Source organism: Oncorhynchus mykiss, chromosome 7, assembly GCF_013265735.2.
Source record: "Oncorhynchus mykiss isolate Arlee chromosome 7, USDA_OmykA_1.1, whole genome shotgun sequence".
In the NCBI taxonomy this organism is placed as follows: Eukaryota; Metazoa; Chordata; class Actinopteri; order Salmoniformes; family Salmonidae; genus Oncorhynchus; species Oncorhynchus mykiss.
Genome location: NC_048571.1, coordinates 84,966,482 through 84,992,953, shown reverse-complemented (window position 1 = coordinate 84,992,953; position 26,472 = coordinate 84,966,482). Strand labels below are relative to the sequence as shown.

Genomic DNA, 26,472 nt, shown 5'->3' with positions numbered 1-26,472 from the left:
AATTGTTCTACCATCTTCTTCCCTAGAGTTGATTGTCGTACTGGTGCGTCAATCTAAGTAAACACAATACAAATATCGCAATTCTAAGTTAGAGATGTTTTTGTTTCATTGGATCCACCACATCTGCCGATGTCGCAGTTCTGTGGTGTTTGTTTGACTTAATCTAAAAATGTATTTAAATTGTTGTTTTTTCCCCCTCATCAATCTACATTTACATAAGTATTCAGACCCTTTACTCAGTACTTTGTTGAAGCACCTTTGGCAGCGATTACAGCCTCCAGTCTTCTTTGGTATGATGCTACAGGCTTGGCACACCTGTATTTGGGGAGTTTCTCCCATTCTTCTCTGCAGATCCTCTCAAGGTTTGTCAGGTTGGATGGGGAGCGTTGCTGCACAGCTATCGTCAGGTCTCTCCGGAGATGTTCGATCGGGTTTAAGTCCCGGGCTCTGGCTGCTCCACTCAAGGACATTCAGAGCCTTGTCCCGAAGCCACTCCTGCGTTGTCTTGGCTGTGTGCTTAGGATCGTTGTCCTGTTGGAAAGGGAAACTTTGCCCCCAGTCTGAGAACCTGCTCCGGAGCGTTCAGAACTTCATCAATGATCTCTGTACTTTTCTCAGTTCATATTTCCCTCGATCTGGACTAGTCTCCCAGTTCCTGCCGCCTGAAAAAAGTCACCACCATGTGTAGGGATGGTGCCAGGTTTCCTCCAGACGTGACGCTTGGCATTCAGGCCTAATTTTTGTTTCATCAGACCAGAGAGTCTTGTTCTCCCATCTCCACAGAGGATCTCTGGAGCTCTGTCAGAGTGACCATCAGGTTCTTGGTCACCTCACTGACGAAGGCCCTTCTCCCCCTATTGCTCAGTTTGGCCGCGTGGCCAGCTCTAGGAAGAGTCTTGGTGGTTCCAAACTTCTTCCATTCAAGAATGATGGAGGTCTCTGTGTTCTTGAACCTTCAATGCTGCAGAAATTTGTTGATACCCTTCTCAAGATCTGTGCCTAGACACAATCCTGTCTCGGAGCTCAACGGACAATTCCTTCGACCTCATGGCTTGGTTTTTGCTCTGACATGCACTGTCAACTGTGGGACCTTATACAGACAGGTGTGTGCCTTTTCATGTCCAATCAATTGAATTTATCACAGGTGGACTCTGATCAAGTTGTCAAAACATCTCATGGATGATCAATGGAAACAGGATGCACCTGAGTTCAATTTCAAGTCGCACACACACACACACACACACACACACACGGTCAAAAGTTTTAGAGCACCTATTAAGGTATTACTGTTTATTTATTTATTTATTTATTTTTTATACATTTGCAAAAACCTGTTTTCCATTTGTCATTATGTGATTAGATTGATTGAGATCGGGTGATTGTGGAGGCCAGATCATCTGATGCAGCACTCCATCACTCTCCTTCTTGGTCAAATAGCCGTTACACAGCCTGGAGGTGTGTTGTGTCACTGTCCTGTTGAAAAACAAATGATAGTCGCAATAAGCCAAACTAGATGGGATGGTGTAATCGCAGCAGAATACTGTGGTAGCCATGATGGTTAAATGTGCCTTGAATTCTAAATAAATCACTGACAGTGTCACCAGCAAAGTACCCCCACTCCATAATATCTCCTCCTCCATGCTTCACAGTGGGAACCATAATATCTCCTCCTCCATACGATTGGTAATACAGATGCGGAGATCATCCGTTCACCCCTCACCGCGTCTCACAAAGACACCGCGGTTGGAACCAAAAATCTCAAATTTAGACTCATCAGACCAAAGGACAAATTCCCGCCAGTCTAATGTCCATTGCTTGTGTTTCTTGGCCCAAGCAAGTCTCGTCGTCTTATTGGTGTTCTTTACTAGAGATGTCTTTCCAGCAATGAAGGCCCGATTCACACAGCATTTATTTGGGCTGCAATTTCTGAGGCTGGTAACTCTGAGCTTATCCTCCAGTAGAGGTATCTCTGGGTCTTCCAGTCCTGTGGAGGTCCTCCTAAGAGCCAGTTTTGTCACAGTGCTGGATGGTTTTTGCAGCGGCACTTTGAAGAAAGTTCTGGAAATGTTCCAGATTGACTGACCTTTATATCTTAAAGTAATGATGGACTGTCATTTCTCTTTGCTTATTTGAGCTGTTCTTATCATAATATGGACCTTGTCACAACACAACTGATAGGCTCAAACGCATTTGGAAGGAAAGAAATTCCACTAATTAACTTTTAACAGGGCACTCTTGTTAATTGAAATGCATTCCAGGTGACTACCTCATGAAGCTGGTTGAGAGAATGCCAAGTGTGCAAAGCTGTCATCCATGCAAAGGATGGCTACTTTGAATATTCTAAAATATACAATATGTTGATTTGTTTAACACTTTTTTTTTTGTTTACAACATGATTACATGTGTTATTTCATAGTTTTAATCTCTTCACTATTATTCTACAATGTAGAAAATAGTAAGAATAAAGAAAAACCCTTGAATGAGTATGTGCTCTAAAACTTTTGACCGTATGTGTTTGTGTGTGTGTGTGTGTAAACTCAGCAAATAAAGAAACATCCCTTTTTCAGGATCCTGTCTTTCAACAATAATTCATAAAACCCCAAATAACTTCGCAGATCTTCATTGTAAAGGGTTTAAACACTGTTTCCCATGCTTGTTCAATGAACCACAAACAATTAATGAACATGCACCTGTGGAACGGCCGTTAAGAGACTAACAGCTTACAGACGGTAGGCAATTAAAGTCACAGTTATGAAAACCTAGGACACTAAACTGACTGAAAAACACCAAAAGATAGGTTCCCAGGGTCCCTGCTCATCTGCGTGAACGTGCCTTAGGCATGCTGCAAGGAGGCATGAGGACTGCAGATGTGGCCAGGGCAATAAATTGCAATGTCCATACTATTAGACGCCTAAGACAGAGCTACAGGGAGACAGAAGGGACAGCTGATCGTCCTCTCAGTGGCAGACCACGTGTAACAACACCTGCACAGGATTGGTACATCCGAACATCACACCTGCGGTACAGGATGGGAACTACAACTGCCCGAGGTACACCAGGAATGCACAATCCCTCCATCAGTGGTCAGACTGTCCGCAATAGGCTGAGAGAGGCTGGACTGAGGGCTTGTAGGCCTGTTGAAAGGCAGGTCCTCACCAGACATCACCGGCAACAACATCGCCTATGGGCACAAACCCACAATTGCTGGACCATACAGGACTGGCAAAAAGTGCTCTTCACTGACGTGTCACGGTTTTGTCTCACCAGGAGTGATGGTCAGATTCACGTTTATCGTGGAAGGAGAGAGCGTTACACCGAGGCCTGTACTCTGGAGCGGGATCGATTTGGAGGTGGAGGGTCCGTCATGGTCTGGGGCGGTGTGTCACAGCATCATCAGACTGAGCTTGTTGTCATTGCAGGCATTCTCAATGCTTTGCGTTACAGGGAAGACATCCTTCTCCCTCATGTGGTACCCTTCCTGCAGGCTCATCCTGACATGACCTTCCAGCATAACAATCCCACCAGCCATACTGCTCGTTCTGTGTGTGATTTCCTGCAAGACAGGAATGTCAGTGTTCTGCCATGGCCAGCGAAGAGCCCGGATCTCAATCCCATTGAGCACATCTGGGACCTGTTGGATCAGAAGGTGAGGGCTAGGGCCATACCCCCCCAGAAATGTCTGGGAACTTGCAGGTGCCTTGGTGGAAGTGTGGGGTAACCTCTCACAGCAAGAACTGGCAAATCTGGAGCAGTCCATGAGGAGGAGATGCACTGCAGTACTTAATGCAGCTGGTGGCCACACCAGATAGAGACTGTTACTTTTGATTTTGACCCCCCCCTTTGTTCAGGGACACATTATTCAATTTCTGTCAGTCACATGTCTGTGGAACTTGTTCAGTTTATGTCTCAGTTGTTGAATCTTATGTTCATACAAATATTTACAAGTTTAGTTTGCTGAAAATAAACACAGTTGACAGTGAGAGGATGTTTATTATTTTGCTGAGTTTATACATACCTTTTTTAGTATTTGTTTTTAGTTATATATTTTTTTATATTTTCTAAATATAGGAGAGAGACTTCAAAGCTTTTTATTTTTTTTGCCATTTCTGAATATGTTAATGCCTTTGTCTGGGCTATTGTAGTAAAGGCCAAATTCAATGTTTTATTTTTGGGATCTTTTATGTTAATTCCTAACATTCAAAATCAAATTGTAGTTCAATGGATGATTTTGCTTTCTTAAAACAATTCCATATGTCATCATATACCTAGTCTCTTTACCAACCCTGGTATTACCAGCTACTAGTCTATTTACCAACCCTGGTATTACCAGGTACTAGTCTATTTACCAACCCTGGTATTACCAGGTACTAGTCTATTTACCAACCCTGGTATTACCAGGTACTAGTCTATTTACCAACCCTGGTATTACCAGGTACTAGTCTATTTACCAACCCTGGTATTACCAGGTACTAGTCTATTTACCAACCCATATATAGCATGTGAATTGGTTGATAGTGACAGATTAAGGTTCTCCCTCCATTGTTTCTCCATCCTCCCTCCCTCACCCACTTAGTGTGCCCGCCCAGTCCTGATAATCTAACGCGCTCCTCTTCTACCTGATTGAACGATTCATCAGGTGCAGGATGGACAGATTCTCCACCAGAGCAATGGAAACAATGATAAATGGATCTAGACAATATATACACACGATGTGCTTTTACTTTCTAGTCTGTTTCTTTTAATTGAATTAAGAACTATTGAATGGTTTGTAACTCCCTCCCTTTTTCTCTGTCTTGCTTTCCTTCCTCTCTTTCTCCCTCATTCCTTCCTCTCTCTCTCCCTCATTCCTTCCTCTCTCTCTCCCTCATTCCTTCTTCTCTCTCTCCCTCATTCCTTCCTCTCTCTCTCCCTCATTCCTTCCTCTCTCTCTCTCTCATTCCTTCCCCTCTCTCTCTCTCTCCCTCATTCCTTCCCCTCTCTCTCTCTCTCCCTCATTCCTTCCCCCCTCTCTCTCTCTCCCTCATTCCTTCCCCTCTCTCTCTCTCCCTCATTCCTTCCTCTCTCTCTCCCTCATTCCTTCCTCTCTCTCATTCCTTCCTCTCACTCTCTCTCCCTCATTCCTTCCTCTCTCTCTCTCTCCCTCATTCCTTCCTCTCTCTCTCTCTCCCTCATTCCTTCCTCTCTCTCTCTGTCTGTTTATCTCTCTGTCTGTTTATCTGTCTCTCTCTCCCTGTTTCTGTCTGTCTCTCTCTCTCTCTCTCTCTCCAGCTTCTGAACCAGGTGTTAAACAGAGTGACCGCAGAGAGGAACCTCTTCGACCGTGTGGTCAACCTCCGTCTCCCAGGTAGTGCTCACTCTCCTCCAGTAATTTCTCGTACTCCCAATATTATTGTATACTTCTAGTAGTATTGCAGTATTAAACAAGTAATAGTATAAGTACAGAGATTACACCACTCTTTCACCAAGTCTGCTATTGATATTCTAAAATATGTAACTGCTACTACCCCTGCAGTGTTATACCACTACAGATGCAGACAGATATACTGTACCCACTGGTCAATCTGATGCAGACAGACGTACTGTACCCACTGGTCAATCTGATGCAGACAGACATACTGTACCCACTGGTCAATCTGATGCAGACAGACATACTGTACCCACTGGTCAATATAATGCAGACAGATATACTGTACCCACTGGTCAATATAATGCAGACAGACATACTGTACCCACTGGTCAATCTAATGCAGACAGACATACTGTACCCACTGGTCAATCTGATGCAGACAGACATACTGTACCCACTGGTAAATCTGATGCAGACAGACATACTGTACCCACTGGTCAATCTGATGCAGACAGACGTACTGTACCCACTGGTCAATCTGATGCAGACAGACATACTGTACCCACTGGTCAATCTGATGCAGACAGACATACTGTACCCACTGGTCAATATAATGCAGACAGATATACTGTACCCACTGGTCAATATAATGCAGACAGACATACTGTACCACTGGTCAATATAATGCAGACAGACATACTGTACCCACTGGTCAATCTGATGCAGACAGACATACTGTACCCACTGGTAAATCTGATGCAGACAGACATACTGTACCCACTGGTCAATCTGATACAGACAGACATACTGTACCCACTGGTCAATATAATGCAGACAGACATACTGTACCCACTGGTCAATCTGATGCAGACATACATACTGTACCCACTGGTCAATATAATGCAGACAGACATACTGTACCCACTGGTCAATATAATGCAGACAGATATACTGTACCCACTAGTCAATCTGATGCAGACAGACATACTGTACCCACTGGTCAATATGATGCAGACAGACATACTGTACCCACTGGTCAATATAATGCAGACAGACATACTGTACCCACTGGTCAATATAATGCAGACAGATATACTGTACCCACTGGTCAATATAATGCAGACAGACATACTGTACCCACTGGTCAATATAATGCAGACAGACATACTGTACCCACTGGTCAATCTGATGCAGACATACATAATGTACCCACTGGTCAATATAATGCAGACAGATATACCATACCCACTGGTCAATATAATGCAGACAGATATACTGTACCCACTGGTCAATATAATGCAGACCGATATACTGTACCCACTGGTCAATATGATGCAGACAGACATACTGTACCCACTGGTCAATATAATGCAGACAGATAAACTGTACCCACTGGTCAATATGATGCAGACAGACATACTGTACCCACTGGTCAATATAATGCAGACAGACATACTGTACCCACTGGTCAATATAATGCAGACAGACATACTGTACCCACTGGTCAATCTGATGCAGACAGACATACTGTACCCACTGGTCAATATAATGCAGACAGATATACTGTACCCACTGGTCAATATGATGCAGACAGACATGCTGTACCACTGGTCAATCTGATGCAGACAGACATACTGTACCCATTGGTCAATATAATGCAGACAGATATACTGTACCCACTGGTCAATATGATGCAGACAGACATACTGTACCACTGGTCAATCTGATGCAGACAGACATGCTGTACCACTGGTCAATATAATGCAGACAGACATACTGTACCCACTGGTCAATATAATGCAGACAGATATACTGTACCCACTAGTCAATATGATGCAGACAGAAATACTGTACCCACTGGTCAATATGATGCACACAGACATACTGTACCCACTGGTCAATCTGATGCAGACATATATACTGTACCCACTGGTCAATATAATGCAGACAGACATACTGTACCACTGGTCAATATAATGCAGACAGACATACTGTACCCACTGGTCAATATAATGCAGACAGACATACTGTACCCACTGGTCAATATAATGCAGACAGATATACTGTACCCACTGGTCAATATAATGCAGACAGACGTACTGTACCACTGGTCAATATAATGCAGACAGATATACTGTACCCACTGGTCAATATAATGCAGACAGACATACTGTACCCACTGGTCAATATAATGCAGACAGACATACTGTACCCACTGGTCAATCTGATGCAGACAGATATACTGTACCCACTGGTCAATATAATGCAGACAGACATACTGTACCACTGGTCAATATAATGCAGACAGACATACTGTACCCACTGGTCAATCTGATGCAGACAGACATGCTGTACCACTGGTCAATATAATGCAGACAGACATACTGTACCCACTGGTCAATATAATGCAGACAGATATACTGTACCCACTAGTCAATATGATGCAGACAGAAATACTGTACCCACTGGTCAATATGATGCAGACAGACATACTGTACCCACTGGTCAATCTGATGCAGACATATATACTGTACCCACTGGTCAATATAATGCAGACAGATATACTGTACCCACTGGTCAATCTGATGCAGACATATATACTGTACCACTGGTCAATCTGATGCAGAGGACATACTGTACCACTGGTCAATATGATGCAGACAGAAATACTGTACCCACTGGTCAATATAATGCAGACAGACATACTGTACCCACTGGTCAATATAATGCAGACAGACATACTGTACCACTGGTCAATATAATGCAGACAGACATACTGTACCCACTGGTCAATATAATGCAGACAGACATACTGTACCCACTGGTCAATATAATGCAGACAGATATACTGTACCCACTGGTCAATATAATGCAGACAGACGTACTGTACCACTGGTCAATATAATGCAGACAGATATACTGTACCCACTGGTCAATATAATGCAGACAGACATACTGTACCCACTGGTCAATATAATGCAGACAGACATACTGTACCCACTGGTCAATCTGATGCAGACATACATAATGTACCCACTGGTCAATATAATGCAGACAGATATACCATACCCACTGGTCAATATAATGCAGACAGATATACTGTACCCACTGGTCAATATAATGCAGACAGACATACTGTACCCACTGGTCAATCTGATGCAGACAGACATACTGTACCCACTGGTCAATATAATGCAGACAGATATACTGTACCCACTGGTCAATATGATGCAGACAGACATGCTGTACCACTGGTCAATCTGATGCAGACAGACATACTGTACCCATTGGTCAATATAATGCAGACAGATATACTGTACCCACTGGTCAATATGATGCAGACAGACATACTGTACCACTGGTCAATCTGATGCAGACAGACATACTGTACCCACTGGTCAATATAATGCAGACAGATATACTGTACCCACTAGTCAATATGATGCAGACAGAAATACTGTACCCACTGGTCAATATGATGCACACAGACATACTGTACCCACTGGTCAATCTGATGCAGACATATATACTGTACCCACTGGTCAATATAATGCAGACAGACATACTGTACCACTGGTCAATATAATGCAGACAGACATACTGTACCCACTGGTCAATATAATGCAGACAGACATACTGTACCCACTGGTCAATATAATGCAGACAGATATACTGTACCCACTGGTCAATATAATGCAGACAGACGTACTGTACCACTGGTCAATATAATGCAGACAGATATACTGTACCCACTGGTCAATATAATGCAGACAGACATACTGTACCCACTGGTCAATATAATGCAGACAGACATACTGTACCCACTGGTCAATATAATGCAGACAGACATACTGTACCCACTGGTCAATCTGATGCAGACAGACATACTGTACCCACTGGTCAATATAATGCAGACAGATATACTGTACCCACTGGTCAATATAATGCAGACAGACATGCTGTACCACTGGTCAATCTGATGCAGACAGACATACTGTACCCATTGGTCAATATAATGCAGACAGATATACTGTACCCACTGGTCAATATGATGCAGACAGACATACTGTACCACTGGTCAATCTGATGCAGACAGACATGCTGTACCACTGGTCAATATAATGCAGACAGACATACTGTACCCACTGGTCAATATAATGCAGACAGATATACTGTACCCACTTGTCAATATGATGCAGACAGAAATACTGTACCCACTGGTCAATATGATGCAGACAGACATACTGTACCCACTGGTCAATCTGATGCAGACATATATACTGTACCCACTGGTCAATATAATGCAGACAGATATACTGTACCCACTGGTCAATCTGATGCAGACATATATACTGTACCACTGGTCAATCTGATGCAGAGGACATACTGTACCACTGGTCAATATGATGCAGACAGAAATACTGTACCCACTGGTCAATATAATGCAGACAGACATACTGTACCCACTGGTCAATATAATGCAGACAGACATACTGTACCACTGGTCAATATAATGCAGACAGATATACTGTACCCACTGGTCAATATAATGCAGACAGACATACTGTACCCACTGGTCAATATAATGCAGACAGACATACTGTACCCACTGGTCAATCTGATGCAGACATACATAATGTACCCACTGGTCAATATAATGCAGACAGATATACCATACCCACTGGTCAATCTGATGCAGACATATATACTGTACCACTGGTCAATCTGATGCAGAGGACATACTGTACCACTGGTCAATATGATGCAGACAGAAATACTGTACCCACTGGTCAATATAATGCAGACAGACATACTGTACCCACTGGTCAATATAATGCAGACAGACATACTGTACCACTGGTCAATATAATGCAGACAGATATACTGTACCCACTGGTCAATATAATGCAGACAGACATACTGTACCCACTGGTCAATATAATGCAGACAGACATACTGTACCCACTGGTCAATCTGATGCAGACATACATAATGTACCCACTGGTCAATATAATGCAGACAGATATACCATACCCACTGGTCAATATAATGCAGACAGATATACTGTACCCACTGGTCAATATAATGCAGACCGATATACTGTACCCACTGGTCAATATAATGCAGACAGACATACTGTACCCACTGGTCAATCTGATGCAGACAGACATACTGTACCCACTGGTCAATATAATGCAGACAGATATACTGTACCCACTGGTCAATATGATGCAGACAGACATGCTGTACCACTGGTCAATCTGATGCAGACAGACATACTGTACCCATTGGTCAATATAATGCAGACAGATATACTGTACCCACTGGTCAATATGATGCAGACAGACATACTGTACCACTGGTCAATCTGATGCAGACAGACATGCTGTACCACTGGTCAATATAATGCAGACAGACATACTGTACCCACTGGTCAATATAATGCAGACAGATATACTGTACCCACTAGTCAATATGATGCAGACAGAAATACTGTACCCACTGGTCAATATGATGCAGACAGACATACTGTACCCACTGGTCAATCTGATGCAGACATATATACTGTACCCACTGGTCAATATAATGCAGACAGATATACTGTACCCACTGGTCAATCTGATGCAGACATATATACTGTACCACTGGTCAATCTGATGCAGAGGACATACTGTACCACTGGTCAATATGATGCAGACAGAAATACTGTACCCACTGGTCAATATAATGCAGACATACATACTGTACCCACTGGTCAATATAATGCAGACAGACATACTGTACCACTGGTCAATATAATGCAGACAGACATACTGTACCCACTGGTCAATATAATGCAGACAGACATACTGTACCCACTGGTCAATATAATGCAGACAGATATACTGTACCCACTGGTTAATATAATGCAGACAGACGTATTGTACCACTGGTCAATATAATGCAGACAGATATACTGTACCCACTGGTCAATATAATGCAGACAGACATACTGTACCCACTGGTCAATATAATGCAGACAGATATACTGTACCCACTGGTCAATATAATGCAGACAGACATACTGTACCCACTGGTCAATATGATGCAGACATATGTACTGTACCCACTGGTCAATATAATGCAGACAGATATGCTGTACCCACTGGTCAATCTGATGCAGACATATATACTGTACCACTGGTCAATCTGATGCAGAGAGACATACTGTACCACTGGTCAATATGATGCAGACAGAAATACTGTACCCACTGGTCAATATAATGCAGACAGACATATTGTACCCACTGGTCAATATAATGCAGACAGACATACTGTACCCACTGGTCAATATAATGCAGACAGACATACTGTACCCACTGGTCAATATAATGCAGACATACATACTGTACCCACTGGTCAATATAATGCAGACAGATATACTGTACCCACTGGTCAATATAATGCAGACAGACATACTGTACCCACTGGTCAATATAATGCAGACCGACATACTGTACCCACTGGTCAATCTGATGCAGACAGACATAATGTACCCACTGGTCAATATAATGCAGACAGATATACCATACCCACTGGTCAATATAATGCAGACAGATATACTGTACCCACTGGTCAATATAATGCAGACAGATATACTGTACCCACTGGTCAATATGATGCAGACAGACATACTGTACCCACTGGTCAATATAATGCAGACAGATATACTGTACCCACTGGTCAATATAATGCAGACAGATATACTGTACCCACTGGTCAATATAATGCAGACAGACATACTGTACCCACTGGTCAATCTGATGCAGACATACATACTGTACCCACTGGTCAATATAATGCAGACAGACATACTGTACCCACTGGTCAATATAATGCAGACAGATATACTGTACCCACTAGTCAATCTGATCCAGACAGACATACTGTACCCACTGGTCAATATGATGCAGACAGACATACTGTACCCACTGGTCAATCTGATGCAGACATATATACTGTACCCACTGGTCAATATAATGCAGACAGAAATACTGTACCCACTGGTCAATATAATGCAGACAGCCATACTGTACCCACTGGTCAATCTGATGCAGACAGACATACTGTACCACTGGTCAATCTGATGCAGACAGACATACTGTACCACTGGTCAATCTGATGCAGACAGACATACTGTACCCACTGGTCAATCTGATGCAGACAGACATACTGTACCACTGGTCAATCTGATGCAGACAGACATACTGTACCCACTGGTCAATCTGATGCAGACACATACTGTACCCACTGGTCAATCTGATGCAGACAGACATACTGTACCCACTGGTCAATCTGATGCAGACAGACATACTGTACCACTGGTCAATCTGATGCAGACAGACATACTGTACCCACTGGTCAATCTGATGCAGACACATACTGTACCACTGGTCAATATAAAGCAGACAGATATACTGTACCAACTGGTCAATCTGATGCCGACAGACATACTGTATCCACTGGTCAATATAATGCAGACAGATATACTGTACCACTGGTCAATCATAACACATCACACACAGTCCGAAAGATTCTGAGATGCCCTCGATTGTTCTCCTGGCCTGAGCTATATTAATATCACACTGTTAGCGGGTGTTTTCCCTTACGGTTACTACTTACACTCTTGACGTGTGAAAAATCAGATCATTCACTTCAGCTGCAGGAAATGAAGGTTGGATCCAACCCAGCAGAGCCATTCATCAGAAATGACCACATGGAGCTGTGTGATGCATTATTCACAGCCACTGTGTTCATTGTGCTGACTGATATGTGTGTAGGGTCTTTTTTTCTAGGAGTTTTGTGTGCGTGTGTGTCTGGTACTTTACTGATGGGCACTAAGGTCCTCGAGGGGGGGGCTGGAGACAATTGCTTGTTTGGCAGATACACTTTGCGCTCAGTTCCAAATGTTATCCTGAGTCACCCGCTTTACCCCTTGACTCCAACAATCTGGTTTATTTGTGTGTTTTTATGGGGAGAATCACACTGATCTGGAATATCAAACCACTTGCCATCTGACTGATTTTTTTTCACCCCCCCCCTCCCCTCCACAAAAAAAATCACTGAAAGGCTTTCAGTAAAGTCTCATGGCCCCTCTCTTTGTGTACATTCTGTCTCCAATGAAACCCGTTATCTACTTTCCCAGAGTCAGATAAACTCATGGAAACCATGTCTCAGCGTGCAGTGTCAAGGAAGTTGCTAACTAGCGTTAGCGCAATTGCTAACTGAACACAATGACTGCGAGTCTGAGAACAGCTAGCATGCTAGTTAGCTTTGGCGCACAAAACGACCTTTTTATCTTCGTTCATACTAAGACGCAGAGACTTACACATTGTATCCCACAAGTTAATTTGACTCTGGGGAAGTAGATAATCATCTTAAATCAAATAAAGAAAATGTAATATTTCACATTTTTTATATGACGCTTTTGCAAATGTTGACCAAGTGCTTAAACAGCAACCTCGTTCTTTGTACCTGGAGACCTGAACAATGTCTTTCTCTGTGTTCCTGGTGTCCAGGCCTAGAGAGCGTCGACCACTATCCCATCCTAGTGGCTGTGACAGGAATTCTGGTGAGGATCCTGGTGGACTGTGAGAGACAAGGGTAAGTGAATAAACAAGCTGTATTTGCTCATGGGGGGGGGGGGGGGGGGTAGTTGACGTGGCCAATAGCATGATTTTGGAGGCCCTCTCTGGTTTTGGAGGCCCTCTCTGGTTTTGGAGGCCCTCTCTGGTTTTGGAGGCCCTCTCTGGTTTTAGGAGGCCCTCTTTCATGCAGTTCTCAACATTTTGCCACGGGGTCAGAACAAACGTGTTAGTTTTAAAGCTTGGTCGTTGCCATTCACACATTTTGTCACGGGGCTGAGCGAAAAATTTGAATTTCAAATGTAATTTCCTTCAATTATGCAAATGCCAGTAAATTGCCAGTAAATTGCCAGTATGCCTCGTTCTTATAATATCCGAGTGGCTCAAACATTATAACAAAAAAAAAATTGTACAGGTCCTTTGCAATAGTTGGACATGTGTAAAACCCTGTCCTTTGTACTCTGCTGTTAATAGTCTGTATCCTGCTGGTTCTCCGGTAATTGTATGGCGGTGGGTTGGTCAGGACTGGACCGGGAGGCGAGCAGGCTGTAATCTCCCTGCCTAGCATGCCACCTCTAACCAGATCACTGTGTGTGTGTGTGTGTGAGTGTAACGAGAGAGAGCAGTCCTATCCTGTCCTCATTATTTTCTATCCCAGTGAATTGAAACACCAGTCAGTTCTCTGGTCAGGGCTGGACTGTAATAGGTCTGTGTCTCAACTGTAATACCAGTCAGTTCTCTGGTCAGGGCTGGACTGTAATAGGTCTAGGTAGTACACATTATGTAGGGGGTAGGGTTGCATTTGGGACGGAGCGTAGGACAGCTAGTACCTGTGCCCTTCTAGCTTCCGGCTGAGTGATCTATCGATCGATTTTGCTGGGGATGTTCTCTTCTTCATTTCTGGTCTAGACATTATCCCTTTTGCTTTTGGCTTTTATTGGCTACTGTATAAACCAAATCAAAATGTTTATAAATTCTTATTTTTTAAAAAGCCTTTCTGGTAGTTCCGTTTTGAGCGTTGTAAAGCTGGACTCTAGAAATCATAGAAAACCATATGCAGAACGCCACTACTCTCTATTGTTATCTAGGTTGGTATATAGCTAGCTAGTTTGCTTCGTTCATGGAGGAAATGTTAGCTAGCTAGCCACATAGGTTGCAGCTGACCTGTGTGCTAACCAAAGCCATGTATTTGTATGTATGTTTTTCTAAATACTTACACAAGTAGCCAGCTAGCTACTATTTGCAATGTTGGATGGATAGCTGATCTGTTCCATTTATGAAAATAGCGACAATTGTCTCACGATATTTTAACTTATCCAATCTTCTCCCACAGGCACTGTGTAGCATGCATGTATGCAAAAACAGTTCTTAGCTAGCTAACATTAGCTAACCGATCTGTAGCCCCCAACTTCCTAGCTAGCTAATGCTAGCTAGCCCAGCTGTGCCTCCCAACTACCTAGCTAGCTAATGTTATCTAGCCCGTCTGTGCCTCCCAACTACCTAGCTAGCTTGCGTTAGCTAAACCATCTGTAGCCCCCAACTAGCTAGCGAGCTAACATTAGTGAACCCATCTGTAGCCCCCAACTAGCTAGCGAGCTAACATTAGTGAACCCATCTGTAGCCCCCAACTAGCTAGCGAGCTAACATTAGTGAACCCATCTGTAGCCCCCAACTAGCTAGCGAGCTAACATTAGTGAACCCATCTGTAGACCCCAACTAGCTAGTTAGCTAGTTAACTAGTTTGTCTGGTCCCATAGCAACGCTGAAAAATTAGGTGAATAAAATATATAGTGAAGAGGGTACCCATACTTTTGGGGGGGGGGGGGTTCTGTAATGTGGTAAAGCATTTTTGGGCTGTTGCAATTTCAACATGACATAACATTTAAAAGCTGTGAAGGATGTACTCTACAATTTACATTTTGAACTTGAGTGGATTTCAATTGTCTAACATGGAGTAGACTTTTCCTCTTAGTTATTGACTGTAACCTACTGTGGTAGATTTGAATCCTGATGACACAGGATCTTCAGACCTTTTACAAATGGCGAGCTTGTCTCCTTTGTCTTGCTCTTGTTCTCTCTCACCGTCCCCCTCTTTTACTCCTATGAGATCGTCTAGATAAGTTGAGCATTCAGTCGCAGTACGTGTGTTCCCATTTTGTAGGTGTGATGTAGCTGAAGGTCTGGAGAGACAGAGAGACAGAGAGACAGAGAGACAGAGAGACAGAGAGACAGAGAGACAGAGAGACAGAGAGACAGACAGACAGACAGACAGACAGACAGACAGACAGACAGACAGACAGACAGACAGACAGACTCTGACCGGTAGGCAAACAACACGAGGCTAGATGATATGATTTTCTTTCCTTCATCTTTTACTCAGTCTCTCTCATTTTCTCCTCTCTCTCACTCTTTCTTTCCCTCTCTCCTGTCTGTAAAAGGCTCACAATTGCACCCATCACAGCCAAAACCGGGGTGTTATGAGGCTCTGTCAAGAAAATCCAATTACTGAGATATTACAGCTCCTTGCCGGAACAGAAGCCAAGTATCAGACAATACATGACTAGTGTATTGCTGCTGGAGGCCTCTGGTTGCATTTAACACCTGCTGACTGCTCAGACACACTGATAAATAGGATAATATTAAAATGATTATTAAGCTATATATAAAACATATATATTGTTATCTATTCAGTGGATGATATTTCCCTGAACTACTCTATCAACGAAGGCAGGAGAGGGGCTTTCTTGAGCCTCCTGGGTCCATTTAGCCTCCTGGGTCCATTTTGAGACCTTTTACATTTTCACATAATACTATCATCAACTACAGCACATGTCGTGTCTTTGGCTATGCCAGATTAAGTGATATGACATGCTATTCTATAAAATCCTTTCTCTGTAATTAATATTACCTGATTGAGTTAATCATGTAAATGTAATTAACTAGAAAGTCGGGGCACCACAAAATAATATTTCTAGAGCTATTATCTTCAGAATAAACTCTTAAAGACCTAGTAATATTTTACATCATTAGCAGTCAATATTAATCGTCACCTTATTTCAGTCTCATCTGAAAGTTGTAAATTCTTGGTTATCTTCACGAACCCTGGCTAACAAGTTGAATCAGCAATACAAAATTGGGTTTATTTATTTACTAAATACCTAACTAATCACACAGAATTACATAAACACAGAATGCCAATTATTATTATAATATTACAGAAAACGTCCCTGGTGGACACAGATGACATGACGGCTGGTTACACAAAGGAAAAGGGGCGGGGTTTGAGTGAAAGAGCGGGAAGACTGAGGAACAAAGGGCGAAGCTGTGCTATCGTAAATACAGTATCTTATGCATTCTAAATTACCGCCCATTTGGAAAAGGAAAATGCAATAAATATTTACTCTGAGCTGCGCTTTGGTAGGTTGGTCGTAGATGTTGGCGGTGTTGGCCAACCGAGATCCCCTTTGGGGGGGGGGGTCATAAACCTTACCTACCCACAGGCCAGCGTCATGACACACACAAAGACATTGGTATTTCTTTTGGTTGAGAAAAACTGTTTACCGTCTTGTGTCACCCTAGATGAACCCGAACCGACTGATTTTTAGCCTGTCGGTTGACAGATGTTCTTTCTTAACACCCCGTTTAGGCACCTCTTTATCCCATGTTCTAATATTATCTACATATTCATACTTCACTTAGTGTTAAGTTGCTGTCAGGTTCACGCCTGTCTTCAGATCACAGAGCAGGATTAGTGTGTGATATTGTACATCTGTTCCTTCCCTGTCTCAGTGAGGGCAGAAAGCAGCCGGGTAAGCACTTATCGCACGAACGCGCACTTCAGCACTTCAATTAAATGAAATTCATTTTTATAAAGCCCTTTTTTACATCGGCAGATGTCACAAAGTGCTTATAAAGAAACCCGGCCTAAAACCAAAAAAAAGCATGCAATGCAGAAGCACAGTGGCTAGGGAAAAGTCCCTAGACAGGCAGGAACCAGGCTCTGTGGGGGGTGGTCAGTCCTCGTCTGGCTGTGCCGGGTGTTGATTATTAGAGTACAAGACCAGATTGTTGTTCAAGATGGTCATAGATGACCAGCAGGGTCAAATAATAATAACAGTGTTTGTAGAGCAGGACTCTCCAACCCAGTTCCTAGAGAGCTACCATCCTGTAGGTTTTCGCTCCAACCCTGTTTCTAGAGAGCTACCATCCTGTAGGTTTTTAACTCCAACCCAGTTCCTAGAGAGCTACCATCCTGTAGGTTTTCGCTCCAACCCTGTTTCTAGAGAGCTAGCATGTGGTGGTACAGGTCAGTAGTACAGGTCTATCACTACTGACCTGTACCACAACTACTGACCTGTACTACAACTACTGACCTGTTCTACTGACCTGTACCACCACTACTGACCTGTACCATTGACCTGTACCACTGACCTGTACCACCACTATTAGTAGTAGTTATAGTGCAGGTTAGTAGTACAGGTCAGTAGTTATAGTACAGGTCAGTAGTTGTAGTACAGGTCAGTAGTTGTATTACAGGTCAGTAGTACAGGTCAGTAGTTGTAGTACAGGTCAGTAGTTGTAGTACAGGTCAGTAGTCGTAGTACAGGTCAGTAGTCGTAGTACAGGTCAGTAGTCGTAGTACAGGTCAGTAGTTATAGTACAGGTCAGTAGTTATAGTGCAGGTCAGTAGTTATAGTGCAGGTCAGTAGTTATAGTGCAGGTCAGTAGTACAGGTCAGTAGTTATAGTGCAGGTCAGTAGTAGTTATAGTGCAGGTCAGTAGTAGTTATAGTGCAGGTCAGTAGTAGTTATAGTACAGGTCAGTAGTAGTTATAGTACAGGTCAGTAGTAGTTATAGTACAGGTCAGTAGTTATAGTACAGGTCAGTAGTTATAGTACAGGTCAGTAGTACAGGTCAGTAGTAGTTATAGTACAGGTCAGTAGTTATAGTGCAGGTCAGTAGTAGTTATAGTACAGGTCAGTAGTAGTTATAGTACAGGTCAGTAGTTATAGTACAGGTCAGTAGTTATAGTACAGGTCAGTAGTACAGGTCAGTAGTAGTTATAGTACAGGTCAGTAGTAGTTATAGTACAGGTCAGTAGTAGTTATAGTGCAGGTCAGTAGTAGTTATAGTACAGGTCAGTAGTAGTTATAGTACAGGTCAGTAGTAGTTATAGTACAGGTCAGTAGTAGTTATAGTACAGGTCAGTAGTAGTTATAGTACAGGTCAGTAGTTATAGTGCAGGTCAGTAGTGCAGGTCAGTAGTTATAGTGCAGGTCAGTAGTAGTTATAGTACAGGTCAGTAGTAGTTATAGTACAGGTCAGTAGTAGTTATAGTACAGGTCAGTAGTTATAGTACAGGTCAGTAGTTATAGTGCAGGTCAGTAGTTATAGTGCAGGTCAGTAGTGCAGGTCAGTAGTTATAGTGCAGGTCAGTAGTTATAGTGCAGGTCAGTAGTTATAGTGCAGGTCAGTAGTGCAGGTCAGTAGTTATAGTGCAGGTCAGTAGTACAGGTCAGTAGTTATAGTGCAGGTCAGTAGTTATAGTGCAGGTCAGTAGTAGTTATAGTACAGGTCAGTAGTAGTTATAGTACAGGTCAGTAGTAGTTATAGTACAGGTCAGTAGTACAGGTCAGTAGTAGTTATAGTACAGGTCAGTAGTTATAGTACAGGTCAGTAGTACAGGTCAGTAGTAGTTATAGTACAGGTCAGTAGTAGTTATAGTACAGGTCAGTAGTAGTTATAGTACAGGTCAGTAGTAGTTATAGTACAGGTCAGTAGTAGTTATAGTACAGGTCAGTAGTAGTTATAGTACAGGTCAGTAGTAGTTATAGTACAGGTCAGTAGTAGTTATAGTACAGGTCAGTAGTAGTTATAGTACAGGTCAGTAGTAGTTATAGTACAGGTCAGTAGTAGTTATAGTACAGGTCAGTAGTAGTTATAGTACAGGTCAGTAGTAGTTATAGTACAGGTCAGTAGTAGTTATAGTACAGGTCAGTAGTAGTTATAGTACAGGTCAGTAGTTATAGTGCAGGTCAGTAGTAGTTATAGTACAGGTCAGTAGTAGTTATAGTACAGGTCAGTAGTAGTTATAGTACAGGTCAGTAGTTATAGTACAGGTCAGTAGTTATAGTGCAGGTCAGTAGTTATAGTGCAGGTCAGTAGTGCAGGTCAGTAGTTATAGTGCAGGTCAGTAGTGCAGGTCAGTAGTTATAGTGCAGGTCAGTAGTAGTTATAGTACAGGTCAGTAGTAGTTATAGTACAGGTCAGTAGTAGTTATAGTACAGGTCAGTAGTACAGGTCAGTAGTAGTTATAGTACAGGTCAGTAGTTATAGTACAGGTCAGTAGTACAGGTCAGTAGTTATAGTGCAGGTCAGTAGTAGTTATAGTGCAGGTCAGTAGTAGTTATAGTGTAGGTCAGTAGTACAGGTCAGTAGTTATAGTACAGGTCAGTAGTACAGGTCAGTAGTTATAGTACAGGTCAGTAGTAGTTATAGTGCAGGTCAGTAGTAGTTATAGTACAGGTCAGTAGTAGTTATAGTACAGGTCAGTAGTAGTTATAGTACAGGTCAGTAGTAGTTATAGTACAGGTCAGTAGTAGTTATAGTACAGGTCAGTAGTACAGGTCAGTAGTTATAGTACAGGTCAGTAGTACAGGTCAGTAGTAGTTATAGTACAGGTCAGTAGTAGTTATAGTACAGGTCAGTAGTAGTTATAGTACAGGTCAGTAGTACAGGTCAGTAGTTATAGTACAGGTCAGTAGTACAGGTCAGTAGTAGTTATAGTACAGGTCAGTAGTAGTTATAGTACAGGTCAGTAGTTATAGTACAGGTCAGTAGTACAGGTCAGTAGTTATAGTACAGGTCAGTAGTAGTTATAGTGCAGGTCAGTAGTAGTTATAGTACAGGTCAGTAGTAGTTATAGTACAGGTCAGTAGTAGTTATAGTACAGGTCAGTAGTACAGGTCAGTAGTTATAGTACAGGTCAGTAGTACAGGTCAGTAGTAGTTATAGTGCAGGTCAGTAGTACAGGTCAGTAGTAGTTATAGTACAGGTCAGTAGTAGTTATAGTGCAGGTCAGTAGTAGTTATAGTACAGGTCAGTAGTAGTTATAGTACAGGTCAGTAGTACAGGTCAGTAGTTATAGTACAGGTCAGTAGTACAGGTCAGTAGTAGTTATAGTACAGGTCAGTAGTAGTTATAGTACAGGTCAGTAGTAGTTATAGTACAGGTCAGTAGTAGTTATAGTACAGGTCAGTAGTACAGGTCAGTAGTACAGGTCAGTAGTTATAGTACAGGTCAGTAGTTGTAGTACAGGTCAGTAGTCGTAGTACAGGTCAGTAGTCGTAGTACAGGTCAGTAGTTGTAGTACAGGTCAGTAGTTGTAGTACAGGTCAGTAGTCGTAGTACAGGTCAGTAGTCGTAGTACAGGTCAGTAGTTATAGTACAGGTCAGTAGTTATAGTGTAGGTCAGTAGTACAGGTCAGTAGTTATAGTGCAGGTCAGTAGTGCAGGTCAGTAGTTATAGTGCAGGTCAGTAGTACAGGTCAGTAGTTATAGTGCAGGTCAGTAGTTATAGTGCAGGTCAGTAGTAGTTATAGTACAGGTCAGTAGTAGTTATAGTACAGGTCAGTAGTTATAGTACAGGTCAGTAGTTATAGTACAGGTCAGTAGTACAGGTCAGTAGTAGTTATAGTACAGGTCAGTAGTAGTTATAGTACAGGTCAGTAGTAGTTATAGTACAGGTCAGTAGTCCAGGTCAGTAGTTATAGTACAGGTCAGTAGTCCAGGTCAGTAGTTATAGTACAGGTCAGTAGTACAGGTCAGTAGTTGTAGTACAGGTCAGTAGTTGTAGTACAGGTCAGTAGTTGTTGTACAGGTCAGTAGTTGTAGTACAGGTCAGTAGTTGTAGTACAGGTCAGTAGTTGTAGTACAGGTCAGTAGTTGTAGTACAGGTCAGTAGTTGTAGTACAGGTCAGTAGTTGTAGTACAGGTCAGTAGTTGTAGTACAGGTCAGTAGTTGTAGTACAGGTCAGTAGTTATAGTACAGGTCAGTAGTACAGGTGCGATGCCTAACAATCTGACAGGGACGCACCGTAAGATCCAACCCGTTGCTGGCTGCAGTGCAGCTTCATTGTGAATTCACATGGAATTTTATTTTATAATTTTACACTGCTCAGCAATGCTAAGAAAGTGTCTGTAGCAAGTAGCAGGCTTTTATCTCACTGGGAGGGACAATATACCAGAGGTTAGCTATTGTGAGCAGGGACTAAAGCAGTAATTCTGCATAATTGGGTCATTAAACATATCTAAATATATTAGATTACATTTATTCTCCGTATTACTTGAGTTTTAAGCTACTGGCTTTTAACTCCATTAACTAATGTAATATTCTCGGTCAATTGCTACTTTGTAAAACGGGATTCCAGTGATTGGGTTTAAATGGTTTTCCATTAATTGGAATAGTTGAGATAGAACAGCGAGGTGTTGCATTAGTAGAGTTGTGGACTCGGGAGTCACAGGACTTTGACTTGAGACTCGACTTGATAGAAAATAAAATTGCTCGTCTTTGAGCATCAAGACTGCTTAACTTTGACTTGAAATTATCTGGCCAGGTTTTTTGTTTAAAAAAAAAAATATGAACTGTTTATATTGCCCGTCAGCAATGGAGAATGAAGCGACAATTACTAGCATTGGTTTATTGGTCTTTTGGTATGTCAAAAGCTTTAAAATGGATAATTTACCTATGAAGCTAACATCTTGTAATTTGTTATTATTATTACTGTGGCTCTCCAAACGCCAACCAGTGGAGAGTAGTGCTTTGATCGCTTTCACAAGTTCAAATGGATATGCACGGGTCTCTCAGATCTCAATTCTCATTAGCCAATCAATACCCGTCATGTGATCGGGTCCTTCTCACACAGGCCTCACAGCTCTGACGAACAAGTGAAGACAGACACATCAGGGATGCAACAGCGTGCAACCTTCTTATCCAATTTCCCGAGGAGCTCGTTGAAGACGTAAGAACTGTCCACGTGTACTTTTTCCAACAAGACGAGTGACGAACAGCAGCAGTCAACGTCAATCTACTACCACCACCACAGTACAAAAAGTTTAGCCAAACTATTCTATTGGTCAGCTCGTTGTTCTGTGTGAGAAATAAATATTCCTCCCGGGTGGCGCAGTGGTTAAGGGCGCTGTACTGCAGCGCCAGCTGTGCCATCAGAGACTCTGGGTTCGCGCCCAGGCTCTGTCGTAACCGACCGCGACCGGCAGGTCCGTGGGGCGATGCACAATTGGTCTAGCATCGCCCGGGTTAGGGAGGGTTTGTCCTTGTCTCATCGCACACCAGCGACTCCTGTGGCGGGCCGGGCGCAGTGCGCGCTAACCAAGGTGCACAGTGTTTCCTCCGACATATTGGTGTGGCTGGCTTCCGGGTTGGATGCGCGCTGTGTTAAGAAGCAGTGTGGCTTGGTTGGGTTGTGTATGACTTTCAATTTTCGTCTCTCCCGAGCCCGTGCGGGAGTTGTAGAGATGAGACAAGATAGTAGCTACTAAAAACAATTGGATACCACAACCTTTTTTTAAAGTCTGGGTCATCCTGTAGGGTCAGTTGTGGGACTATAGTTCCCTAATTCATACAACCACAGTACTTAAAACAAAGTTTCAAAGTTTATTTGTTGCTCACATTATAAAGTGCAGCAATGCGTAGGCTTGGCAAATGTTCAAAGATGCAGATTAGCGGCAAAAACATTGTTCTCAAAAGCACACCGCAAATGCAAGCAGTTTCATGTGACAAATGAAAATATCCTTCAGAAATGTTGAACGAGGGAAGATCTAAAGATGCAACAATTAGCACGGGATGCTAAATGACTAGGATTATCAACTAGCATGGGATGCTAATATGACTAGGATTATCAACTAGCATGGGATGCTAATATGACTAGGATTATCAACTAGCATGGGATGCTAATATGACTAGGATTATCAACTAGCATGGGATGCTAATATGACTAGGATTATCAACTTGCATGGGATGCTAATATGACTAGGATTATCAACTAGCATGGGATGCTAATATGACTAGGATTATCAACTAGCATGGGATGCTAATATGACTAGGATTATCAACTAGCATGGGATGCTAATATGACTAGGATTATCAACTAGCATTGGATGCTAATATGACTAGGATTGTCAACTAGCATGGGATGCTAATATGACTAGGATTATCAACTAGCATGGGATGCTAATATGACTAGGATTATCATCAACTAGCATGGGATGCTAATATGACTAGGATTATCATCTACTAGCATGGGATGCTAATATGACTAGGATTATCATCATCTAGCACGGGATGCTAATATGACTAGGATCATCATCATCTAGCACGGGATGCTAATATGACTAGGATTATCATCAGCTGCTGGACAATGATGATTTGAAAACCAATAGAACAGGAGAGAAAAAGCCAACTAAAATGGTTGAAATGGTATATAGTATATGAGGAAGGGTTTATTAAATAACTCCCTCGACGTTCCTATGGTCGGAATTTGTCTAGGCTACTTTGAAAAAATACATGCCTCCATAAAATAACAACAACAAAAAGTCCAGGTTTTAAACAATTACATTTTGGGTTGAATAGTTTCAAAATGTTGACGGCGCAACAGGCACAGCCCTTTCTCTCCTATCTGGAAAAAAAACCCACTGCCACGTGTAGGTCGACAGAATCAAGCCTTAAGACGTTAATATTAATTATCCTATATTTTATTTGTCGAACTGACTGGCGTTAAGCCTATAAAAGTAAAAAAAATATAATAATAATAATAATAATAATAATAATAATAATAATAAATAATAATAATAAATAATAATAAATTAAAAAAAAAAATATATATATATATGTATAAGTATTATTTCCCAATCATGTCAGCATCGGTGTGGACGTGAGAGGCTGTAGTCAAAACGCAAGGTCTATCACCTACACTTTGACATGGAGGATCATTATGTACATTTCCCATACACTTATAGTTTTTCTAAACAGAATGGAGAGTATTATTCAAATCAATTTATTTGGCTATTTTGGTTAAGGGGCTTGGTGTCCTAGGCAGATTGCCTTGGTGTCCTAGGCAGATTGCCTTGGTGTCCTAGGCAGATGGCCTTGGTGTCCTAGGCAGATGGCCTTGGTGTCCTGGCAGATTGCCTCTGGTGTTGGAAGTCGATACACCACTTTCTGTTTCTGATTAGCACAGACCTGAGATGTCTTACTGGTTTCCCTTCAGAGGCTTCCGGGTGAGGAGCAACGGAGGGAAGTGTGTGTCTGTGTGTGTGTGCCATCGGATCGTTAGTTCAGTGACCCCAGTGTAGGAGTGCCTGCTCTCTGTGAAACCAAACAACTTTGCACCTGAAAATTAATCACTTCTATCAGCACCCATCTGTCAACCATTCAACCGTGTAAGCCAAGTGATGGAGGCATGACACCAAGAAATGGAGCTGTACAGCTGGCTAACTGAAGTCAATGTCCATTGATGTATCCCAAACCGCTCCCTATTCCCTTTCTAGTACATTACTTTTTTTTACCACGGCCAACAGGGGCACTATATATAGAGAATAGGTGCCATCTGGGATTCATAACAGCAATAACTAGAGCTGGCTAACCGAGGACAACCTACAACTCGACTGTACACCATGATGAATGTCCCACTGACCCACATTGAACAGGAAAAAGACAGGCCTTTGTAGGGAGGAAAAAGACAGGCCTTTGTAGGGAGGAAAAAGACAGGCCTTTGTAGGGAGGAAAAAGACAGGCCTTTGTAGGGAGGAAAAAGACAGGCCTTTGTAGGAAGAAAAAAGACAGGCCTTTGTAGGGAGGAAAAAGACAGGCCTTTGTAGGGAGGAAAAAGACAGGCCTTTGTAGGGAGGAAAAAGACAGGCCTTTGTAGGGAGGAAAAAGACAGGCCTTTGTAGGCAGGAAAAAGACGGGCATTTGTAGAGAGGAAAACTTGAAATCGGCCCTAATTAATCGGCCATTCCGATTAATCGGTCGACCTCTACTGTGGATGTATTTCAAGACCTGCCTTCCAACTCAGTGCCTCTTTGCCTGACATCATTGGAAATTCAAAAGAAATCAGCCAGGACCTCAGGAAAAAATCAGCACTTTCCAAATGCCTGAAGGTACAACATTAATCTGTACAAACAATAGTACGCAAGTATAAACCCCATGGGACCACGAAGCCGTCATACCGCTCAGGAAGGAGACTCGTTTTGTCTCCTAGAGATGAACGTACTTTGGTGCCTAAAGCGCAAATCAATCCCAGAACAATAGCAAAGGACCTTGTGAAGATGCTGGAGGAAACGGGTACAAAAGTATCTATATCCACAGTAAAATTAGTCCTATATCGACATAACCTGAAAGGCCGCTCAGCAAGGAAAAAGCCACTGCTCCAAAATCGCCATAATAAAGCCAGACTATGGTTTGCAACTGCACAATGGGACAAA

General features: G+C 42.4%; 1 protein-coding gene across 3 annotated transcripts in view; it reads left to right on the top strand.

Moving 5' to 3' along the window:
• Positions 1–26,472, top strand: part of LOC110529055 (E3 ubiquitin-protein ligase RNF123) — a 262,366-nt gene that overhangs the window by 113,743 nt on the left and 122,151 nt on the right. For all 3 annotated transcript variants that reach the window (XM_036984248.1, XM_036984250.1, XM_036984249.1), the window contains exons 33-34: positions 5,269–5,344; positions 13,906–13,990. In XM_036984248.1, coding sequence (XP_036840143.1) covers positions 5,269–5,344; positions 13,906–13,990 — 161 coding nt within the window. The remainder of the gene's footprint in view (positions 1–5,268; positions 5,345–13,905; positions 13,991–26,472) is intronic.